We start from the raw sequence: 23076 nt of genomic DNA, 5'->3' as shown, positions 1-23076 counted from the left end.
TAAACACCTCCGAGTTAACCAATCAGCACACGCAAAAAGCACTATTCACTTGGGTGGTATATGCTAATTTTTAAACGCACGCTCTGATTAGCTATCCAGACATTCTACAGTGGCCTATGTAAATACAGTTATACTGTATCATTGAATTTTGTTGCTTGGTTTTATTTTATCAAAGAGAAATAGATGACACCTGCCTCTTGTTTAGACAGCTTGGTGCAAACACTCGAAAAGTTTGGAAGAATTCGAAAGTACTTTTCTGAACTCTTGTCTGCATTTCCGGTTTATATAAACTTGCAAACTCTCCCACAATTTATCGAGTGTTCGAATCAATTATGTAAACACATATGATATACGTGTATTTTTTAATTGCAAATAAGAATCGTTGACTGAGTGCAAAAATAATTATTACAGTTAAATGAACAACTCGATTGCAAATTGCAAGAATGACTTTATTATATTTTCCTCACTTGATGTATAAAAAGTCCAAGCAAAAGCACTTTATCAAATGGTTTCCTACTGTATAAATAACTTAATCTGCCGGTCTCGCGTGCTCGAGCACAAATATATATTACATCTGTGATAAATTAAGGCTACAAAAGGAACATGAAAAATATATACTCCTGATTCGTTCAGATGCATTTACAAAATACATCCGTCTAGCCAAAGCAATGTAGCACACTATTCACACTAAATTATTTTTAAATGAACATGCAATAAAAATAATAATGATGACGACAAGTTGATAACTCTTACTGCATGGGTCCCGTCCATGAAAAAAAAACTACGTTGACTTTTTTTCTGACCGGAAAAAATTTTTCACTAGCCAACAAAAGACTGGTCTTCAAGAAAAGTACAATATGAAAATATACCCTTTCAATTACCTTTTACAGAAAATATATGTTGCCAAAACCTGCAGTAGCCTGACTTTGACAGGAAATGTTTTTCCCTGACTAGGTACTAAACTACCTGACTTTTCCCAGACCTTGTTTTCTTTTCTCTGACTTTCTCTTGAGCGTGGTAACCATGAACTATATTTCAGTTAGGAAGTATTTTAATTTTTGTACCCAGGATTGTACAAAAAGATCGCCAACGCATTTGTGATAGCCACAAGCGAGCAGTTTTTCCAAACTACGCGAAATCAAGAAAATAACCAATGTTATCAGCGGTTGGATTCTGAACTGTCGTCAATCATCTTTCCGAACTCAAACGAATACTGCCGAGTGACGTTTTCAGTCACCTTCGGTGCACGTGTAATCAATCTTCTTTCCGAAGTTCAAACGAATACTGCCGAGTGATTTTTCCGGCCACCTTCGGTGCACGTGTGAAACGCAACTCCAATCACATTTCATTTGACTGCACTGTCGTATACCGGTATGATTGACGACAGCTAACCGAGTCAACCCTGGCCAACCTAACACCACTCAGTTTGTATAACCGCTGCAAATCGCGCAAATCCCATTGAGTCATTTATGGTGACCATAATTACATTCAAACACCAGGGAAGCTTAAACTCTCCGTCCCAGTCTCCACTCTTTACATAAGGTCGTAATCGTAGCCCTCCAGTTTAGGCAGGCGCATGCGCTCCTCGTCAAACTTTCTTTGTCTTTCTTCAATTTTCTTTTCTTGACGAATCTCTTGTATTGTGATTTCACGTCCTCGTATAAGTTCACTGCAAGCAAAATAAAGTAAACACACAAAAATTTAACTGGCACCTGGGCACAAAATTCGGCCTTTTCAGTCGGAGGAATGTGCCTATGCATTCAAACAGAATGTTCTTTTACGTGCAACTTTGTAATTTTGCGGTGAATGTTCTAATATTGATTGGAGGTTTCCAGGAGCAACCTGCAAATTCAATTACAATTTGCTCGAGCAAGTTGCCAAGTTCCGTTTGAGTTTTGACAAAACCTGGTCTTAATTTTTCCTACATCAGCTGAAATAATACCACTTCTGTGTCCTGTGGTCAAGTTGCCCCATGGTCGACTGTTAATAAAGTTGCCCTATGATCGACTGTTATCCAGACTGTGAGCTCTCATCGCCAGGCGGCGAACTGCGCTTCAAAATTGAAAATGTAAGCCTAAACTTGCAGAGTAGATTTGAATTCTAAAACGGTGGTTCCCAGTTTGGCGATGCGAACTCAACTTGTCGTTAAATAGACCTTCATAGCTTCCTACGTAAATTGTCCATTTCAGATCATGCGATGTTCTCTGGAGAATTTTCCGTTATCTAAATGAAAATTAAACATTCAATTCCAAGGCGTAGCATCACATGGTCTGAAGTGGGACAACAAACAAACGAAGCTTAAGGGGTCTATGTAGTAGATAAAATATGAGCGGGAGATCTGTATGGGCGTTTACAATGGCGAGCCGCTAGGCGAGCCATTGTAAACGGCCATACAGATCGGACGCGAATGAAATGAAAACAATAAAATAATAAACTTGTGAAATGAAAACAATAAATTGAATGTAAAGTATTGTTATGCGAATCAGTAGAGATCTGTATCAAAAGTTAATGAATACTAATTAGCTGAGCAGGAGTCTGTATCAAAAGTTAATTCTTTTGTCTGATTTGTATTGGGGTTTACAGTTGTGTACATGTGATCTGAATACTGTGCTGGGATTGGTTTGCACCCTCATGAATTATTAATGAATTTTACAATCAGTGTTACAGTCTGTTAAATTGACTAAAGTTTTTCCGTTGCAATTGTTACCTGAATTCTATTTCACCATCGTTATTGATGTCTATGAAGTCTATTAACCGATCAAGTTGTCGCTGAAGTAAAAGAAAAAAAAAAACGTTAAAATTATGAACTACTACAAGAAACAACAACAACAGCATCATCGCCATCATCATCATCATCAACAACAACAACAACAACAACAACAACGACGACGACGACGACGACAACAACAAGAACTAAATCTGCCCGGGAATAGCAAATGTATCGAAGCCCATACCTGTGTCATAACAAGCCCGGTTTCTTTAAGCCCGATTTTAAACTCCTCGCGGGATATCCCGCCGCTGTGATCCTTGTCAAACTGGTTAAACCAGTCAACCAGGCGAAGCCGGTTATCCTGAATGAACGAAAGCAGAATACGCATGCCGGGTGGCATCTCCTGAAATAAGATAAAAAATAAAATACATGAATTGAGCACTTGTTACATGACGTCACGGGCACCCTCAAAGAACGAGCGATTTAAGTAGAAATTTATTCACAAATATATGAAGAGCAGGTTAAAATTAGCTTTCCTGCAAAGTTTAGCAGACTATGGGGAATATTAAGAAGCTGAGAGAATTTTTAAAACGTGAGATTCAAGAGTTGGCTGGGTAGCAGAATGTGACCCTCAGACATAAACTCTCTTAAATTTTGCGATTTAAAATGTTCCTATATTTTTAATATTTCTCATGGCGCTCTGGAATTTTCCATACAGTGATAATAATTTTGACCTTGTCATCTCTTTCTGGAAATACATTTTTAGTTTTTCATCGTTTAATGAAGTACTCTTTCTTACACATCGTTTGATTTAAAACTATAGTTAGAAGTCTCGATTTCATAGAAAAAAATCTCAATGTCTGAAAGTTACAATATATGGCTTTATACACCGAAATTATTTGCACTTTAGGAGAAGTGGAGGGCGGGTTAATTTAGATTTTCAAGGCAGACATCCTAAGAGAAATAGTAAAATATATTAACCGTGTGTCATTTTGGCTCCACAAGGACGTCAAATTTATAACTGTTTGACAATTTTTATCTGCTTACAACATCAGAAAATTGACTAATAATATTGCAGACTAAGAAAAAGAAATAATATCTGCCCAAACTTAAAATATATAGTGTTCGTTATAGGCCGTGTAATTAGACATGCAATTTCAACAGTTAATAAAATGCAAACGCCATTTTGAAAACCTGTTACGACAAGGAAGAAAAAAAAGATTTTACTTATATCATGACTTTCACTTATACGAACTCTTGATTTGGCACTTTTAGCTAAGTTACTTTCGTATCTGTGAATTTAAAAATAGGCACCGCTTAAAATATCGGGCCTCCCAACATATCTAAAGCTTTTATCTCCAAAGTAAATCGTCGTTGTATTGGCAAAAAATCTTGCTGTTTAAACATGCAGAAAGCGCTGCTTTGTAGGCGAAATAACTTTGATGACGTAGAATAGAAGCACTAGTTCTTTTACATTTGCGACGGTTTTCGTGCGGTTTAATATCTTAATATTAGCGTTTCGGCTTAAAAACAAACTCTTTTGCCGCGTTATTAGTAATAACAACTGACCGCCATTACTGAGGTTTTTCAAGCTCCGTGGGTTTGCCCTTGGTCGGGTCGAAGCTGTTAGTAATGGAGCCCAAGGGATACAGTGACGTAAGAAACATCGGCCTCAAAAAGCTCTTTAGTTATATTGAGTGTTTGTAGCGGATATCAAATTATTTCAATATCGGCTTGTTACAGGTTTCATATCAGCAGAGTACTTAGAAGAGACTAGCCACTTGCGCAAGAAGTCAGTGACGCAAATGGCGACAAAAAAGTCTCGCCATTTTTGATTGTTAAACACGCAATGCTCATTTACGTTTTAAGCTGAGCAGATTATATTTATTCACTGAAGTGAAGCAATATTTCAACCTATTTACGCATCTCTGGGCTTCAAGTTTTGAGGCTTAAATCAGAATGCTTAAAATATCGAAGTTGGACTTCACGCTGAGTAAGAATGAGGCTATAGTGGATTCCAGGCTCCAGGACGCCACCTTTCCCCGAGCTCGCCCCAAGCTTTGAACGTTGATTGGTTCATAGGTAGTGACGTCACTGGTTATAAATAGAAAAGAATTCTTACTTGATGTTTGCAAAACGAGTCTTTCTTCACTTAGGAGTAAAGTGCTGAGGGGAAATACTAACCTTTGGTCTCTTATATCCACCAATTCCCCCAGTTATAATAGTGACGCCTTTTTCCTTCTCAATCTCTTTGATTTCATCATATACCTTGGGAGATACAGTAATGTCCTGCAAAAGATTTGAAAAAGAGAACAATGACAATTTATTTAAAACCTTAATTTTGAGTTGAATTAGGCTTGAAGGGTCCCTGGAAGGGCACCAAAAGTTTGTTGGGGAACACATTTCCTCGCAAACTTTCTCCTTCACAATGAAAATGCTAAATTACATTCAAAAGTGACTTCAGTGAATATTCATAATTATAATTTGTCGATTCATACTGGCAAAGAGTGCAAATCATGACAAAGCAAAACTGTGTAATTTCGCAATTTTGAGCAAACGTACGTGATATTTGTTTAGCTGCTCGCTAAATTGAATAGACTGAGTCAGCCTTTCTTGATTAAGATGGTTTCCGCACAATTTTCGAGCCGGAGCGCCAGCGGAAGGTAGCACACCTGCATCACTCACGCCCGCGAGGAGGAGGCGGCGCCGTTCAAACAGGCGCTCATTCGGTACTTTGTGGCGGGTCATGAAAATGTGGATCTTAAGTGTGCATGGTGATGGTATCACTCTTCTCGAACTAGCGGATCCGTCTTAATGTGTCAAAATATTTACTTATGAAGTGTTGGTACAGAAAGAAGATCTGCTCAGGTCCGAAGTCCAGTTGCTGCAGATCCCCGTTATCCAGAAAATAACGACGATTATCTACTCACCAGAGCTACCAAGCGAGTTGATTAAAGTTAATTTTCCCCCGAATTGTATGTTTTTTTACCGCCAGTTATTACAGAAAAATCAGTTTTCATTTTCCGCTCCAAAGGAATAGTCAAATAACACTAGTTGACATGGCTTGAAAACTTAGCAGGAAGGATCACAGGAAGCTGTGAACGGGGTTAAGTCTACGTTCGAACCTAGTGGCCCATACAGGCCGGAGCTTATCTCAGTTTCCGTAGAATGAAACAACTTGGAGTATTTCTACTCCCCCCTGGATGGGAGGCTACAATCGTGGACAAAACTTTTGAAACACTTAGGAATTTTCCACTAATTTAGCTACCACAGTTCAGTTTTGCACCCCCTTACCCCATTTCAATGTTGTTAATGCTGTAGTGTTTTCAAAACAAAGCCTGTTGAACCGCAAACCTTAAGAAACAACATTGAGTAGGGGGAGAGGGGGATAAAAAAACTTTTTACCCGCTTGAAGGTCAGGACATTTGTGAAAAATGCGTGAAATGTATTTGTTTCAACTAGTTTTGTCCAAGATTGTAGTCTATCGCAGGGTTACCGTCCCCAGCATTAAATTCGCCAGTACCCATTTATACACCTACGTTACGTTATTACATTACAATATAATAAATACGTTACAAATTTTTTTACAAATGCTACGTTACGCTATAACGTTACAATATAATAAATACGTTACAAAATTTTTTACAAATGTGCTTACAAATATTCTTATTCTACATGTGGAAGGAAAAAATAAATAAATTATAATATGTGGAGAGAAAAAAAGAGAGGGATGAAGCAGACGTGACGTGCTCAGATTGTACAATTATACACAAAGTGTAGTCCATTTCGATGTATATTTCATAAGCGTGTTGTTTCTCATAGCGATTTCTTTTTCGCTTCGAATTTTATCATTGAGGAGGATGTAGAAGGCCTCGAAGGACAGAGGGTGATTGGCTTGTTTAGCTTGAAAGATGAAAAATTTCGCTATCAAAAGATAATGGTTAAAGGTACAAGTAGAAGAAGATTCAGGTTTGTAACCATACAAGATATCGCTTGAAGTTACGGTTACGTCATCCGCTCTTTTTTTTGTTCCACCAGTCGATATAAACCTTTAGCCAAAATTGCTTTACTCTGGGGCATTCAAAAAACATATGTGAACACCTGGGTTGAGAGAGGCACTGTAGTGTCTTGCCAAGAACAAAACGCAGTGTCCCCGGCAAGGGCTTGAACTCTTACCGCTCGATCCGGAGTCAGGTGCACAAACCATTAGACCACTGTGTCCCAAGCAGTGAACGGGGACACCACCCCTGGTGGGGTATTCGGGATTTCAAGTGACGGGGATGATCGAAGGGTTTTTTGGGGGATTTCAAATTTTCGATTCCAGGATTTTCTGGGGTAGGAATATTTGGCAAGTATTTGTTTGGGGTGGCTTGATTTCAGTAGTGAGTAATAAAAACATCTAAAGATGCGTGATAGTGCCTTGGCTGGGTAGTTCTGAACACGAGCTTATAATTTCAAATGTTTTTCTTTGTGTTATATCGTTGTCCCGTTCTGGTAATTTAAAGGTCAGAAATACGGCAAGGGATATTTGGGCGGTTAATTTTTAGTCCAGGAATTTTTTGAGGTTTTGTTGGAAGCCCTAGCGATTTTTTTGGGTCTTGATTTTTGCCCCATTCGATCATCCCCGTCACTTGAAATCCCGAGTACCCCCCTTGGGACACCACCAAATTATTTTCATTTCCAAGCTTTCTGGGTTGATGATTTTACAGCAATTTCTGAATGCTCTGCTACTCAAAAGGTTATTTTGATGAACATACCTCAAGAGACAAATACTTGATAGTTCGATGTTCTTTGATAACATTCAATAGTGTTTCTACACCTCCATCACCTATAGGATTCTTCCCAATCTGTAATAAAGATCAAATAAATTAGTTAAACTTCTGAAATGAGAGATGAAAACACCGTTACCTATGATAGCGTAACGTTTGCAAAAGAATATAAAAAAGCCCTGGTCGATTAAAAAACTCTTGTACTCTAGCAGACCTGCTTTTTTCAGGGAAGAAAGAAAACTAAAACCAATCGTGAAGTGCGGAATCAAAAACTTTTAGGCGTGGATGAAATCTAAGTACGTGGTCATTCAAAATAATCTATTATTATTATAAAGCTGTTGAGCAGTATTTTCATATGATACTGTTTCAGTATGCTAGTAAAGTGTGGATAAAACCCTAGCTAGGAACCATTCAAATGAAAGCTATTGAAAAGTACTTAGGTTAACGTGATACTGTCTGTTAGAGCAGTTTTCAATTGAGTGTCGTAAAACCAAAACCAAAGTAATTACTCTGGCCAATCACAAAGGACACAGACAATCCAGTGAACCAATCAAAACTCAAAGCAAATACATGTAGCCGGCACGAAGCGCGGGAAAACGTGCGCGAGCGAGTCACGATTGGTTTTGGTTTTACTTCTGATTGGCTAAGAAAGTGGCGCGAGATTTTTTAGCCAATCACTAAGCGAAGTAATTCAAAACCAAAGCAAACGCAATTTACTTTCGACACTCAAGTAAAAACTGCTCTATGCTCTACAAGGTTGTACTAACATTTTAAGTCTGTCATAAAACCCGGTCCCGGTTGATCAAAGCACGATATCGATGAAGCTAATCCAGGATTAGCGTGAATTTTGATTTCAGTTTATCACTTTCATTGGCGTTTATGTTCATATTTTCTGTTCTAGGTATTGACGTTGACTGATCACAAACCCCACAAAAAATTAGCAATGAAAAATACTTTTATACAAGAGAAATTTAAGAAAAAAATGATTAAATTTCTAATAAAATGAGTCTGAAATTGGCCTAGCTGCACATTCACAGCGAAATTACAAACTTATTGCTAACCCGAGGTGGCCTCCCCCATAAGCGTTGTGGTTTCTTGGAGGTCTCCTCGCCCTATCTTTTTAAGTTATTTTAATTTGTATGTTTAATTCTGAAGTGGCAAATAAATGATGATGATGATGATGAATGATGATGAATTAAAAACCTGGATCAACTTTTAATGCTGGAGTAGTGTCAATTTTTTTTCGAACAACTCTGTCCAGGAGTGTGACCATCCGTTTATAGTGCCATACAGGGTGGATCTGACTCAAATGGAAAATATTGAGCTGGGTATTTTCATGTGGTGTTGTTTGAAGAAGAAGGATCGCCCTTACCTTAAGAATCTTCATATTTGGATGAGCAGCTATACCAAGAGCTAGCTTTTGAGTGGCCAGCAGTCCAATGCGATTGTTACTAAATATGGTGATTAAAGAAAAAATCGTTTAGTGGGTCAAACGGGGACCTATGGTAAGGTACAAAAAGACGGCTAATAGGGTTAGGGGCGAACATCCTAGCTAGTTAGCAATCGTGTGTCAATTTCCGTAGTGCTTAGCTTGAATTTTAGCCGTTCTCTCTGGTCTTTACTCCCAAAAAAGGCGACGTCTAACTCTTTCTCAGGAGTAAGGGTCCAGATAGTTGTGCTTTGCTATCTTAACAAATTTATTATTGTGAGTCAGTGAGTTGATGCATAAAATAACGAAGAGGGGAAGAAAACGAAGGGGAAAAAGGAATTGATGAGAAAAAGATAAAAGACAAAGAGTACGTGGAAAATAATCACCAACAAATTAACAACTTGGTGTGATTTTACTACACTCGTTAAATAGTTATTACACTATTAGATACTATTAGACACTAATTTTATTGTTTTCTTTTGTTAAGTTTTGATTATAACGTACTAACTGTTAGATATTGGCCGTTTTTATGTTAGAGACGATCAAGTCGTCCAGATGTCTCGTCTAGACATAAAAGGCGTCTGGTATAAAAACGGGACGCATTTAGTAGACGGCTTTTCAGAAAAAGATAAATAAAAGATAAAAAAGACTAGGTTCTACACTCGGAAGACACTGGACACGAAGACGTTAAAGCCATCTGAGGTTAAAGGCGTCTGTCTTATTTACCGTTTTTATACTAGTTAACGGCGTCCCGTTTTTATACTAGTTAACGGCGTCCCGTTTTTATACTAGACGCCTTTAACGCGTTAGACGTTAAAGCTGTCCGTTAAGAGCGTCGTTCAGACGCTCTTACGAAAAGACGTTAAAGCGATCAGACGTTAAAGGCGTCTGTATTTACCGTTTTTATACTTGACGTTTATTCGTCTTGAGATAACGTCTCGGACGGCTAACGTCTCTAGCATAAAAAACGGCCATTGTTTCACGGGTTAAATAAAATCACTCTATCAATCAAGCGTGTATAATATGACTGCCATTTTATCAAAATAACAACAGCAATTTGTCTATTTAATGGATTCCATGCAAAAAAAATGTACAATGAGGAACTATTTGCACTCTTTGCACAAGTCATTAATAAAAAAAGGTCATCTATTCTGCCATAAAGAAAAGTGGTAATGAAATTATTATTTCAAGCCATCTTATTTTGTAGTTCGGCTCTCGTGGGTTTAAAATTTGCAATACCTGACGTCAAGCGATTCTAAAGCTTCATTCTTCTTCAAAAATCGTCCCAGTGCGACACAACCCAGTAGGGATAAGCCATTCCAGGATATGTTTAGATGGGATAGGCAATCATTTGTCTGAAATAAGAAACACCGCATTGAGATTATGAGAGAAATAACTAATTACAAAGCAGGGTTCTATCTAGGATTTTTCGTTTGGGGGAGAAGTTGCAAGTGGCCGAAGGCCACGAGCTTCTAGGGAGATTGGGGGAATGCCCCCCCCCCCGGAAAATTTTTTAAATGTATATGTCTGAGATACAATTGGTGTATTTTGAGACACAACTTGATATATTTTCACCGTAAATTTATTGTTTTTTGGTCATCACATGATTAGGTTTTGACAATGTTAGCTCGGCTGAGACGAAGAGTTCCTATTGCGCTATTTATACACTATCAAAGAAGTGAATAAAAGAGATAAACATGGAATGCTCACTTCATGTACACTGACCTGAATGATATATTAATTTATCTATGTACTGTATAAATTATCACAATTTTTTTTTTGGGGGGGGGGGGAGGGAAGCTTCTACCCCTTAAATAAGAACACCTCATAGATTATAGAAAATACCCATTACAAAGGAAAAAGGGTAGGGAAGAGAGAGTTTGGGCTGGAACTTAATAAATTTCATGCTCCCAAAAGGGGGTCTCATTAGATGGGCATATTTAAGGGGGTAGAGAAGGATTTACAGCTAGAGAGAAATGTTTTCAAAACAATCAGTAACTAAGGAACTGGATACATTTGATAAATAGCAAGTTAAAAAGAAGACTCACCTTCAAACCTTGAGCCATGCCAACGGCTCCCTTAAATCGTATACAATTCCAGCTGACATCCAGATGTTTTAAGCCATAGTTCATACCCTGAGAAATATTAACAAGTTAAGACAATAGCATATCTTTAGTTTTTTTTTTGTCCTCGTTTTCTGGCCTCTGGCTCGACATTGGGGCGTCCACGGACTGTTGGTTTTGTGTGTGTGTTGTTGTGCTTGCTTCTTGTTTGTTGTAGATATCAGTATTCCTGATTGATTAGGGAAGTCATCTTTTGATTATTAAGACTGGCACCAGTACAAGTTTGTAAGTAAAAGGTGCATCAGCACGTCATCAAGCACAGAAGGGATTGAAAACAGCCTCTTACCAATCCTGCTCCAAGGTAAATGCCTCCCATTTCTCCTATCTCATTATGGCTCAGGTCTAAGTATGTTAGTGTTCGATTTTCCTTCAGGGCCTCAGCAAATGCTTTGGCATCTTTGTCAGTCAAGTGATTTGCTAATGAGGATCAGAAACAAATAAAAAAAATCTTAAACCACGTTAATGAATAATTAGTTCACCTGACGTTTAAGCTACGTTGAATAAGGTAAAGAGAAGAAAAGTAGGGAGGGAGGGAAGGGGAAAGGAGAGGGGAGGGGAGGGCAGACGAGCAGGGGCGAGAGGGTAGGGAGAGGAGAGGAGAGGAGATAAATTTGAGTTTTGAGTTTGGCACTGGATAAAAGCAACTGTAGCTATGAAAATCTTAAGTTAATAATACTAATTTATTGGTTAACTTCTACTCACATCTCAACACCAGCTTTGTTAATGACTGGTTCTTCAGTAACATGCTGGCAAAAGCCAACCCACCCTCTGATCGCAGGAAATTCTCTGACAAATTCTAGCAAAGAAACAAGTTGAGAATTGTATGAAGCTGTGGTAGCTACAATTTTATTTAACCAAAACTAGAGATAGAAAAGCCAGAAGTTTGTTTCTGTAGAGGCTACATGTTTGTTAGTCTCCTTCGCAGCCGTTATTTGGGATTGCGTGACAACCCAAATGACGGCTGCGAAGGAGACTATATGTAGGTCAAACCTAAAACAAATTATTGTCACACCTCTAGATCTGTCTTATAACTTTTGCAGATATCTTTTAACCAATTAACGCAATTTATTTCACTTTATTGCACACAAACAAATTTTTCCAATGTTTATTTTTTTTTAAAAAAAAACATAATTCTGAAACTTAAGTTTAAACATTTAACAGTAAATAAAAAAGTTTAATATAGAGTTGGCATAAGTTAACTTCAACTCACCTGTCAGTTCTTTATGTTAACACTCAAGTTTTCAGTAAAAAACTGTTAGGAAATATTCAGATAATACTCTTAAAGTCAAAGCAAGTTCCTCATCATTCATACTTGATACTTGGTATTTATTTTTTAAAATTAATGGTTATACTTAAAAAAGTCAGTACTCCATAAACAACTTTATTTACCAAATATGTGCAACAAATTCTTAACTCCATTCTACATGTATTTTAGTATTGTTACTTGTTCTGGGTTTGCGATGACAAAAATGTCTTATTTACTTCCTACAGGAGAAAAATTTAAACTTCATGGCAAGGGGTTGTTGCCATGACTGTTTTTTATTATAATTACACTAACCCAGTTTTGTGTTGTTAAAAAAATTAATGTCAGTGGTTAGACAAAATTGCACATGTATATCCAGCCAACTTTTTCTGGGTGCGTGGTTTTTCCTGGGTGCGTTCGGCGTCGGTCCGGTTTCGGGTCCGGTTGGCGTTCCGAACTTCTCTCCCAGTGCGTGGACGGTGCCGCCTCGTTCCCGTCCCTGGGTCGCTCTTGCTGGGTTGTCTCACTTGTGGTATTTTTTGGGGGTCGGGGTTGTCTCATTTTTCGCCAGGCGTGAGTTGGTTCGTAGCATGAGTTGGCGTGGATCTAAGTTTTCAACTGCGCGTGAGCTCACGCCCAAGGCGTGAGGGGCAGGTATACATGTATGCATAATTATCACCATAAATTTAGCTGGACATCCAGCAATCTTGTGCATTTACATTATTTTGTAATATATTAAAATCTAGATTTTAAAACACTTTGATTGACCTTTTGTTGGCTGTCATATCAATTACGGTATTTACCAAAAAAAAAAAAGATTACCGGTATACACGAAAATTTAAAAGTGTTGACATTTCTTGCTCTTTTTGTTCATCTTACCAGAAAATCTGTACGTAGTGAGTGACATTATTCCATAACTAACATTCACAGTTAAGTTGCAACTGAATTTTCAACTGTCAGTTTAATTTATTTGTTAACATTTTTAATCCACACATAAACAGTAACTACACTTTACTGCACCTGCAATTGCCTAGTCTGTACATCTCTTTTAAAAGTAGCTATCTTCCTGCTAACCAAACAGCTCTCTAAACTGCCATCTAAGCTGGCAAAGAAAATACTAATTTTAATAACAAACTGCCTATTCTACAGTCGGACATATAGATCAAAACCTAGAGATCAGTAGGATTAAATTTTAATAACTGTCTCTAGTTTAAAAAAGTACAGGGTACCACAAATAGTAATCAATCAGCACACAATATGAATCTCCATGCATATACACTGTTATTTACACCGGGTCCAGACAATCTGTGAGCCAGCGAGCCATGCGAGCCATTTCAGTTAGCCAAAATTACACACTGGTTAGCCTACAAGGCACTCCAGTTAGCCTAAATAGCACCCTGGTTAGCCTACAGTTAGCTCAGGTAGCTAAATGCAGTTAGTTTTTATTATGATTAGGGATTTCTGGCTCACATGGCCCAGGCTCGCAGGTCATGCGAGTCATACGAGCCATGCATTCAGCTGAGGTTATAACTCATTGGTTAGCCTAAATATAACTCTCGTTAGCCTACAGTTAGTTAAGGTAGCTTGTGGTTAGCCTTTTATTGGGATTTGGGATTTCTGGCTCGCATCGCTCGCCTGGCTGGCTGGCTTGCCCACACTGTGTCCAAACTCATTTACACCAGTAGCTCTGCTAATAATTTGATGCTCATTTCTTGCTCATCTACAGTAATTCTACAAACAGTAACCTTTTTTCCTGGATTGTATTTCTCTAGTAATGACTTTTAGCCTACTGGTAGCTAAAAAGTTTACCATGTTACTTTTCGCCAGCTAATTAGAGGTATTTCAGTACAGTACGGCTGAGTGTAGAAGCTTACTATTTCAGTGATGTAGCAGTTATCCAGCAACATTCTTGCAAGTGCTATTGCTCCAGCTGCCTCTATGTAATTATCTGTCAAATCCAACTTCTCTGTGAATGTATTTTTCTAAAAACAAGTGGAAGAAGGAAGGTATTAAGATCCAAGTAGAAATATTTGATTATTGATATACATGTATAACACTTGCATTGTTTGCTTGAGACAGCTCACCAAAAATAGCAATGTGTCAAAGCTAAGGTTTGTACACAGAAGTCACTCATGGTATATTTTAATCTATAACAGTTTTAGAAATGCCTTGTTGATGGTAAATTGTAAAGATTAAAAGGTAGAGACGGATACTAGGCCATCAGTACACTGCCTGTAAACACATTGCCAAGTAAGTGTTGTTCACTCGACGATATTAAACAGTTTGCACCGACACCCTAAATATTATTTCACCTCTAGAACAACAGGCAGTTCTGGGATTGCTACAAATTTAATAAAGGCACACATGGGAGCATCAGCAAGTGTGAGCAAAGAAAGTAGCAGTTGCCAAAATGCCAGGGTGAAAAGAAAGATGAAAAGGCAAAGGGAACAGTTTCTTTTCTTATCTTTGCAATCCTCCTCTCTCCTGGACCTCTTTCCTTCCTAAGCTCACACTCTTGGTGCTAGCAGTTCAGTGTTCTTGTGCAGTCTACTGGCTATTCATTTCAATTTTTTTACATAATCAGAAACAATTTGACTAAGAGAACACCAGCAATAAAAGTAGATACCAACATTAATGTACATACAATTAGAGCTCTGGCGATAGGATATGTTCCGTGAGATCCCAGGCCGTGATGCTTCATGATGACTTCTTTGCACTTAAACCGGTCTGACAGAAATGAAACTGGAACAAGATCTGTGGGGAAAGATCGTTGATAGCAACTTGACTAAAATATATTATTATTAATTAGGAAACATTACAGAACTCAGAATGGGAAGTGAATTGGGATAATAATGGTAAATAAGATTGGATTCTGGACAATTAAGAAGGCTGACTAGGTTCCAACCTGGCCAGGGTCCTTCTGCAAACACATTACTCTCACAGAACTTCCTCTTTCCATCCACTAGTATATAAATATATACATTTTTGTACCAGCAAATTGTTGTCTCAATCTTCAAACAAAACTCATTGGGTGGATAACCTGTAAAAGACTGGCCAGTATACCTTATGCAGGCCGTAAAGCAAGAGCTAGGCCAGTAAAGCAACAGTACTGATGGGCCACCTGAGTCAAATGCAGGATGAGAATTGCATCTGGCCTGTAAGCGGAAGGTCATGGGTTCAACCCTGTTTGGGACTCAGAATTTTTCTTTGTCCCATGTCCAAGACGAGTCTTTCAAATTTAATAACATCTCCAAATTGTAATAACTACTGCCAATCTACAATTTGAGATGTTATTAAATTTATTCATCTTGGTCATGGAACAAAGAAAAATTTCATCTTTGTTTCCATACAAGTCATATCTATTTCTCATCACCAATCAGGAAATTGAACAGATGTCATTCTTCTAATAATTTTATTTTCAACTACACTTCATACTGACCTGGGCCACCTGAGTCAAATGCAGGATGAGAATTGCATCTGGCCTGTAAGCGGAAGGTCATGGGTTCAACCTCAGAATTTTTCTTTGTCCCATGTCCAAGACGAGTAAATTTAATAACATCTCAAATTGTAATAACTAACGCTGCCAATCCCCTACAATTTGAGATGTTATTAAATTTATTCATCTTGGTCATGGAACAAAGAAAAATTTCATCTTTATTTCCATACAAGTCATATCTATTTCTCATCACCAATCAGGAAAAATTGAACAGATGTCATTCTTCTAATAATTTTATTTTCAACTACACTTCAAGCTTCAAACTAGTTTTCTCACCTTCATCTTTGCATAATTTGTGGTACAAGTTTCTTCCTGATGGGTCAAAAACCTTTTTTGGAACTAAAGAGTAAAAATATTTAAGAAATTTGTGAGGAATGATAGGAACATTTCAAGAACATTATTAACAATGTACAACTGCATGTAATTGATTAACATGACTTATGCTTGGGAGAAGACACTTGACTACATGTACACCCATCATCTATGCTAATTTAAGTTACCTGGAAACTCCTCTTCCAGATCTGTTTCATAATCAGAGCTAGCATCACTGTCTAGCATGCTTTGGAATGATGGGGAGGCCAGGGGGGTCATGGTCTTATCCTCATCTGATTCTGGAAGAGACACCATAGTCGAAACAGAGCCAGGAATGAGTGCACCAGCATTGAAGCCTGTACGTCGACGAGGTAGTGTTAATCTCCCTCTGTCTAATGAATTCTTTGTCCAACTTTGAGAAGAAGAGTCGTCACCTGGTATGCAGTGAATCATATGTCAAGTGGGGTAGGAAACGAGCTTGCACACATTGCATGTACATCCATGTATGATATTAGATAAATCTGATACTATAGATATACTGGTTATAAGCCCCTCCGCTTATAAGCCCCCCCCCCCCCCCGGTATAGGCCCATCTACATGGAAACAAAAAAATACATCCGATTATAAGCCCCCCCCCCCCCCCCCGGATGTAAGCTCCCCTCTGCTAGATGACAGTACTGAACAGCGCTAAATGTTGCTTTATTATACGTTTTTAACTTAAAAACGTATTTCGATCAACACTCCTGTGGCCCGTTTCGGGACGTTTTTTTTATTCCGCTAATAAGCCCTCGCGGATATAAGCCCCTCCACTTATAAGCCCACCCAAAAACCCTTACGAAGTTGTATAAGCCCAGGGCTTATAACCGGAATTTTACGGTATCTACACAGGTTGTAGGCCTAGCTGGATTATCAATCTCTGCACTGAGCTTGGATTACCTGTCACTGAGCTTAGATTATCTGTCTCTCTACACAGATTGCATGTATATGATGCTAAATTTTCTGTCTCTCTGCATGCATTGCTGACCTATGATGATAGATTATCTATCTTTCTACACACATTGCAGACCTGTCATGTTAGATTATCTATGTCTCTGCACACATTTCAGACCTATGATGTTAGATTATCTATCTCTCCGCACACATTGCAGACCTATGATGTTAGATTATCTATCTCTCTGCACACATTGCAGACCTATGATGTTAGATTATCTATCTCTCTGCACACATTGCAGACCTATGATGTTAACTTATTTATCTCTCTGCACACATTGCAGACCTATGATGTTAGATTATCTGTCTCTCTACACACATTGCAGACCTATGATGTTAACTTATTTATCTCTCTGCACACATTGCAGACCTATGATGTTAACTTATTTATCTCTCTGCACACATTGCAGACCTATGATGTTAACTCATTTATCTCTCTACACTCATTGCAGACCTATGATGTTACCTTATTTATCTCTCTACACACATTGCAGACCTATGATGTTAGATTAGAAATACTCCTAGTCCAGGGCTGCAAATATTTTTTTTCACTTGAAAGGACATATGTCCTACTAAGACACCAGCAAAATTGTGGTTGGACATCACCAAAAACAAAAGGTTGAATTTAATTCATTGTTGCTGTAAAATGATTTACGATCAAAAAATTGTCTGGACATCATGTCCGACCACACTCACTGGTTGCACTGCCATGAAATGTAAATTTAACAACCTGAGTGCTACTTGTCATTTAACATGTTACTTACTTGCAGAGTCATTTGCTCTGGATTGATTCACATCTGTTGAGTTTGTGCTGGCATCACCGTGGGCTGTTTGTCCATTCTGTGCTGTGTTCTCCTCCCAAACAACTCTAGCTTTGGTTGGTGCTTTCTTTGATTTTTGTGAGCTCTTGTTGGACTTGTTACCACTTTTACTCTTTGACGGAGTCTTTGATCTACAATGTTAGAGAAATCATTAAATCAGAATACAATTAGAACAATAATAGAACACAATCATTTGAACAGTCACATGCATGCATTGAAAAAGTGAGTGACAATCAAAGAGAAATAAACGAAAGTTGGCTTGGGTGACTGTCATGATGTAATGTGCAGTTCCAGAAAATATCCATACCCACCCCATGGAAGGTCATTGGAAACTCTGAGGACGTGGGGGTCTCAAAAGCCAAAATTTTCAAAGGAAAGTATGGAGTTAAACTGGAATTTCCAGAGGGGTGGGGGATTCAAACAAAAATAGAAACATTCCATGGGGGGGGGGGGGTATGGATCTTTTCTGAAACACACAATATATCACTGTCTAAATGATAATTTTGGAATTGATGAACTAAGGTACAAGATGTATAATTATTTAACTGCCATATAAAGAATTTGGAAAAGCTAATGCCATGTTTCAAATGTTAATTAAGACTTTTTGTTTTTGCTTTGAATGAAAGGCTTACACTCAGAACAACCCTGTCAGACAGTGCCATTAAATAAATCCACCCCAGCTTTCAAATGCCTCAGTGTGAACTCGTGAAGTGAGGAATCTGACCATATCCAATTTTCAGTAGTAATCTTATGATCTTTTTTTAATTCTCAGGAGAACACTCTTGAAACCTGCCAGCTGCAGTGTAATTTGTATCACTGAGTAAATATGAACTTCTTCATCTTAATTTAACCTTTGAAAGGAAGTCAATAGTGCAGCTGGTTATCAAGGCTGTGCTCTAGCGGTGCCCGGTCGCCTCAGGCGACAAACATTTGCTCTCGGGCAACCGAAAAATAAAACTGCTCGCCCGGCCGGGCACCCGGCCCTCTTGTTCGCCGTTCCACACTGTAGTATGGCAGGAGATTGATTGTAAAATTATGTTTTTGGCTGATTGATAATGTTATTTGTGGGAAAATAGGCTTCCGCACATTACGAAGTCAAATGTTTACGCTTGCCAGCACTGTCAAGTTCGTTCCACATGATTTAACACAAGCTTGACTTTGCACGTGACAAAATGCAGGAACATTAAAAAAATATGTGTTGAAATCTTGAGTTTTTTCCTTGAGATGATTTAGTTTTCATTTATTTTGGTATATTAATAGTTTTCGTTTGTGCAGTGCGTTGGTGTTAACATAAAATGAAATTCTTCGTATATGCAAATTTCTGCCTCTTCGGCTTCGTCTGCAGATGTTTACATACATAGGAAAAGCGACAACTTGTTGCACTCTAAAGCCTGGTTTCCATATGATCGCAGACGATCGCAATGGATCGCAGACGATCGCAGAATTGTAGGTTCTGCGATCTGCGATCATATGGAAACACACTTTTGCGATCGTTTGCGATCGTCTGCGATCGATCGCACACGATCGCAGAAAATAGAACCAAGTTCTATTCCCTGCGATCGTCTGCGATCGCTTGCGATCGCCTGCGATCGTTGCGATCATATGGAAACACAATTGCGATCGACTGCGATCAATTGCGATCGAAATTTATCCCATAATATTGATAATCGATCCCATCATTCAACACTTCTGCGATCGTCTGCGATCATATGGAAACAGTTCGCTCTTCGCTCTTTGCGATCACACGGTTCAGTAAATTTCTGTGATTTTGCGATCGTCTGCGATCCACTGCGATCGTCTGCGATCATATGGAAACCAGGCTTAAATCTTGATAAAATGTAATTATCATAATTAAGCTTAAATCGAATTTATTTGTTTTTAGACTCAGTGTGGTAATCTCAAACGAAAATTCTTAACGACGTTAGGATTTAGGAGATATTTACGTTACTATTAAAGGATTTTCGTCGGATGTATCACAAGTTTGTCAAAATGCAGTGGCCGCTAAAAATAGTAACAAACAACTCTGCCGTGTGTGAAATTATTAAATAAATATAAGATTGTTTGCAGTTTCATGAATTTCTGCAAGTTTAAATCAATCCGTTTCTTAATCAAATCGAATGGATTAGTATAGATTATCATTCAAACGGTGGTTCTCTCAGCCTGACTGTCGAAAGAATAGAAACTCAACCTAATTAAATGTTCTTTCTTAAATTCTTGTGACGTTCTTAATTTTTTTTGAACTCTCGACAAATTAACCGCTGAAACAAGAAAAGCTTGCAATTACTTGTTTAAGCCTTAACTTCTCTGGCGTCCTTTTATGAAACTAGATAAAGTAAGGAATTTTTGCGAAAAGGACGAAATTTTCCCATTTTGGCGCGAAAATTTTCAATGGGTTTCCGTATTTCAGCATACAGGAATTCGCACTTTTTCGACTCACAAAGCCGCTATATTTGCTGAGTGGAATAATTATTCTATGAATCCGAAATGTTGTGTTTATTTTTAGCAAGAGAGACTAAGCAAGATAAGAGGGCAGTAATGCATTAACCTGTCACTTGTTTAGGGTTTTACCATAATGTGATCGTTGGAAATAAAACTTATTGTGGCTTTAAAACAACCTTCTCTGACAAACTCTCTGTATTAACATTGATGTAATGTTGTGTTACTGACAAAGTCAAAGTTGTTCATTGACAAGAAGCAACAAATATATATTTAATAGTGTGTGCTGTTAAATATAATCAACAAGAAATCTTAATTGGTTTTATGATTTAAATAAGTTAATAATAAGTTAATAACTAATTAACTTATTAAACCATGATAATATTAATAAATTAATTAATTTAATAATTAATAATTTGAATAATTAATTAGTTTGGGCGACCAACCTGAAGGGCTGGGCACCCTACCTGGCAGGGTTGTGAGCCCGAAGGGCTCCCAGAAAATTTCCTTAGAGCACAGCCTTGGTTATACCAGATTCTTATCACTTCAAGAACGGCTTATATTAACTGATTTGATTAATGTCCCAGTAATTTATATTGCCACAGACAGTACCTGGAAATTTTGTAGACATTTGGAGTTCTTTCATTGTTGTTCCCAAATGCAGAGCTTGGTCTGGAAGCATTAGACACGACATCAAAGGAACCCTCCTTTTCGTTATAAAGACCCAATGACGTTTGTGGTCTTGAAGGATGACTTACACCTGAATTTGTTTTAGGAGGTAATGGTGTTATTGCTCTGCGAAAAGACTTCTTTGCCCTTTGTTTCTGGGGTGAAATAGTTGGCTTTCCAACCTACAAGAAAAAATAAATATAACTATAAAATAACGTGTAACTCATTGAACCTTGTGTGGAGTGCATAAATATTTATTGGGGCAGGGGGAAAAGTATACTTAGGGGTTTATAAGAGCTTGAATCTTTTGACAGTCATTCTCTAGAAAGCTAGTGCTCTCTTTTTAAGCACCAGAAATCCCATTCTGTTATTGTCTCTAACTGGCCGGTTCCAGGTATTCAATAAATTGGGGAGCAGCATTTGTTTATTTCTTTACAGTGTCTACAATTAGCACAACAGTGCTTTAATATGTACATTGACACTTAAATAAAGTAATTTATTTATTTATTAAGAACCATGAGTGAAAAAACTGGAGACGTCAATCGCTGTTCTTTGTGAGGGGCGTGAATAGGGGTGGGCCAAATCCGTCAATCTCCCCGCCACTATTTTCATTCAGATCTGAATCCGCATCACTCGAAAATTTTGTGTCCGATAGTTTCACTGCAACGGACAGTAGATGTTGTTCCTTATGCCAAATTTTAAATAAGTTTCGTTTCATTGCTTGTTTTTTTGTGACAAAAGTGATCAGAACTTCCTCTGGGATCCACAATCCAAACTTCCCAACATGAAGAGTCCAAATTCCGAGTGGCAATTCTTAGCTAATCTGCGATCCTCTATGTTTTCGAAATTCCGCAAATCTTTTCAATATATCGCAAAAATCCACAATCCGTTTGCATTTTAAGGCCAAATCTGTCAATCCATGAACCTATTGACACCTTCCACTTATCGTACATCTGGAGGATCTGGAATAAACTACAATCTGTATTTTGTTGGCAGTACTATGTAATTAAAGTCTTGCTAAGTCATAGCAAGAATGGCTTTATTGTATTAGAGCCAACACACACAATGAAAACCTCTGGTACCCCAGGTACAGCCTTGCAGAAAAGTTGCTGACAACTTACAACAATGAATTCGGCCATGCCAAAGGTGAAAAAAAATTAATTATCAAGGAGGACTGCACACATAACATTTGTATTACATGACATGTGATTAAGTAACAAATCCGCTGTTTGTATTAGCTTCATTTGGCATTGCTCCTGTAATTAGTTTTGCATACCAATTAAAATTATCATGCCACTTTAATAACATTATTGAAATCCTTACGTTATTAACTTATTAAATGATTTCAAAGTTTCTAGATTTGTTTGTGAAACACTTCTAGATTCCTTGTTATCTGAGGACCGACTGTCTTTTTACTATAAAGTGAAAATGTGTAGAGAAAGGAGGAAAGTAAAATACCTAAATGTGGTTTATCTGAACAAAGATAAGTATTCGTAAGATTAGTGTGTAAGCTTCTAAAAATGCCGCGCAAGTAAACAATTTTGATGTCAAGGACCTAATTTTTTCAATGCCTTCAGCACATCAAGCCAACAGCAAGTTAATAAATTAAAAAACAACTCTTTCCGTGAATGCTTTAACTGGTCAGAAAGTCACATTTTCAAACGCTTTTCTTTTTAGCAAATAAACAAATTCTCGTATTAAAAGCTTCGTATAAACAACCTTACCGGTGTTGATGTTTGGTTCTTCGAGATAAGCATCTCTCCGTGAGCATTCAACCCGTGTGATTTTGCAATTTTCGACGATTTCATGGTGAAAAGAGTGGAACATTATTTCCTCTGCCTTCTTGAGGAAGGCTTCGAGGCATTACTTCACCCAGCAAACAAAGAACATTCCAATAAATTGATCAATACTTCGCGCGGATTGTTCAGAAATCGTTCTGAATTTTTTGTCACTAGTCAATTTCCGCTGACATGTCTGGGTTGTCAGGAAACATAAAATTTACCTGGGTGGGGTGGGGACTTATGTCACAAAATCTGTTCTTTTCCGTAAAAAGGCGACTTTATTCCAATTAATCAGTC

General features: G+C 37.9%; 2 protein-coding genes across 3 annotated transcripts in view; both read right to left on the bottom strand.

Moving 5' to 3' along the window:
* Positions 1–23076, bottom strand: part of LOC144631718 (uncharacterized) — a 140779-nt gene that overhangs the window by 52368 nt on the left and 65335 nt on the right. The window lies entirely within an intron of this gene.
* Positions 419–22957, bottom strand: LOC144631746 (uncharacterized). Its single transcript, XM_078490294.1, has 17 exons — positions 22723–22957; positions 20942–21180; positions 17837–18024; positions 16271–16516; positions 16047–16109; positions 14919–15028; positions 14149–14256; positions 11734–11827; positions 11318–11448; positions 10957–11043; positions 10148–10263; positions 8852–8930; positions 7468–7557; positions 4895–4999; positions 2955–3113; positions 2708–2769; positions 419–1669 (listed from the first exon to the last, which is right to left on the bottom strand). The coding sequence occupies exons 1-17, from the start codon at positions 22804–22806 to the stop codon at positions 1534–1536; spliced, it is 2097 nt and encodes a 698-aa protein (XP_078346420.1). The 5' UTR covers positions 22807–22957; the 3' UTR covers positions 419–1533.

This window comes from Oculina patagonica, chromosome 12 (assembly GCF_052425735.1).
Source record: "Oculina patagonica isolate OP01 chromosome 12, crgOcupat, whole genome shotgun sequence".
In the NCBI taxonomy this organism is placed as follows: Eukaryota; Metazoa; Cnidaria; class Anthozoa; order Scleractinia; family Oculinidae; genus Oculina; species Oculina patagonica.
The sequence above is the reverse complement of the archived record's forward strand: the minus strand, read 5'-3'. Positions and strand labels throughout refer to the sequence as shown.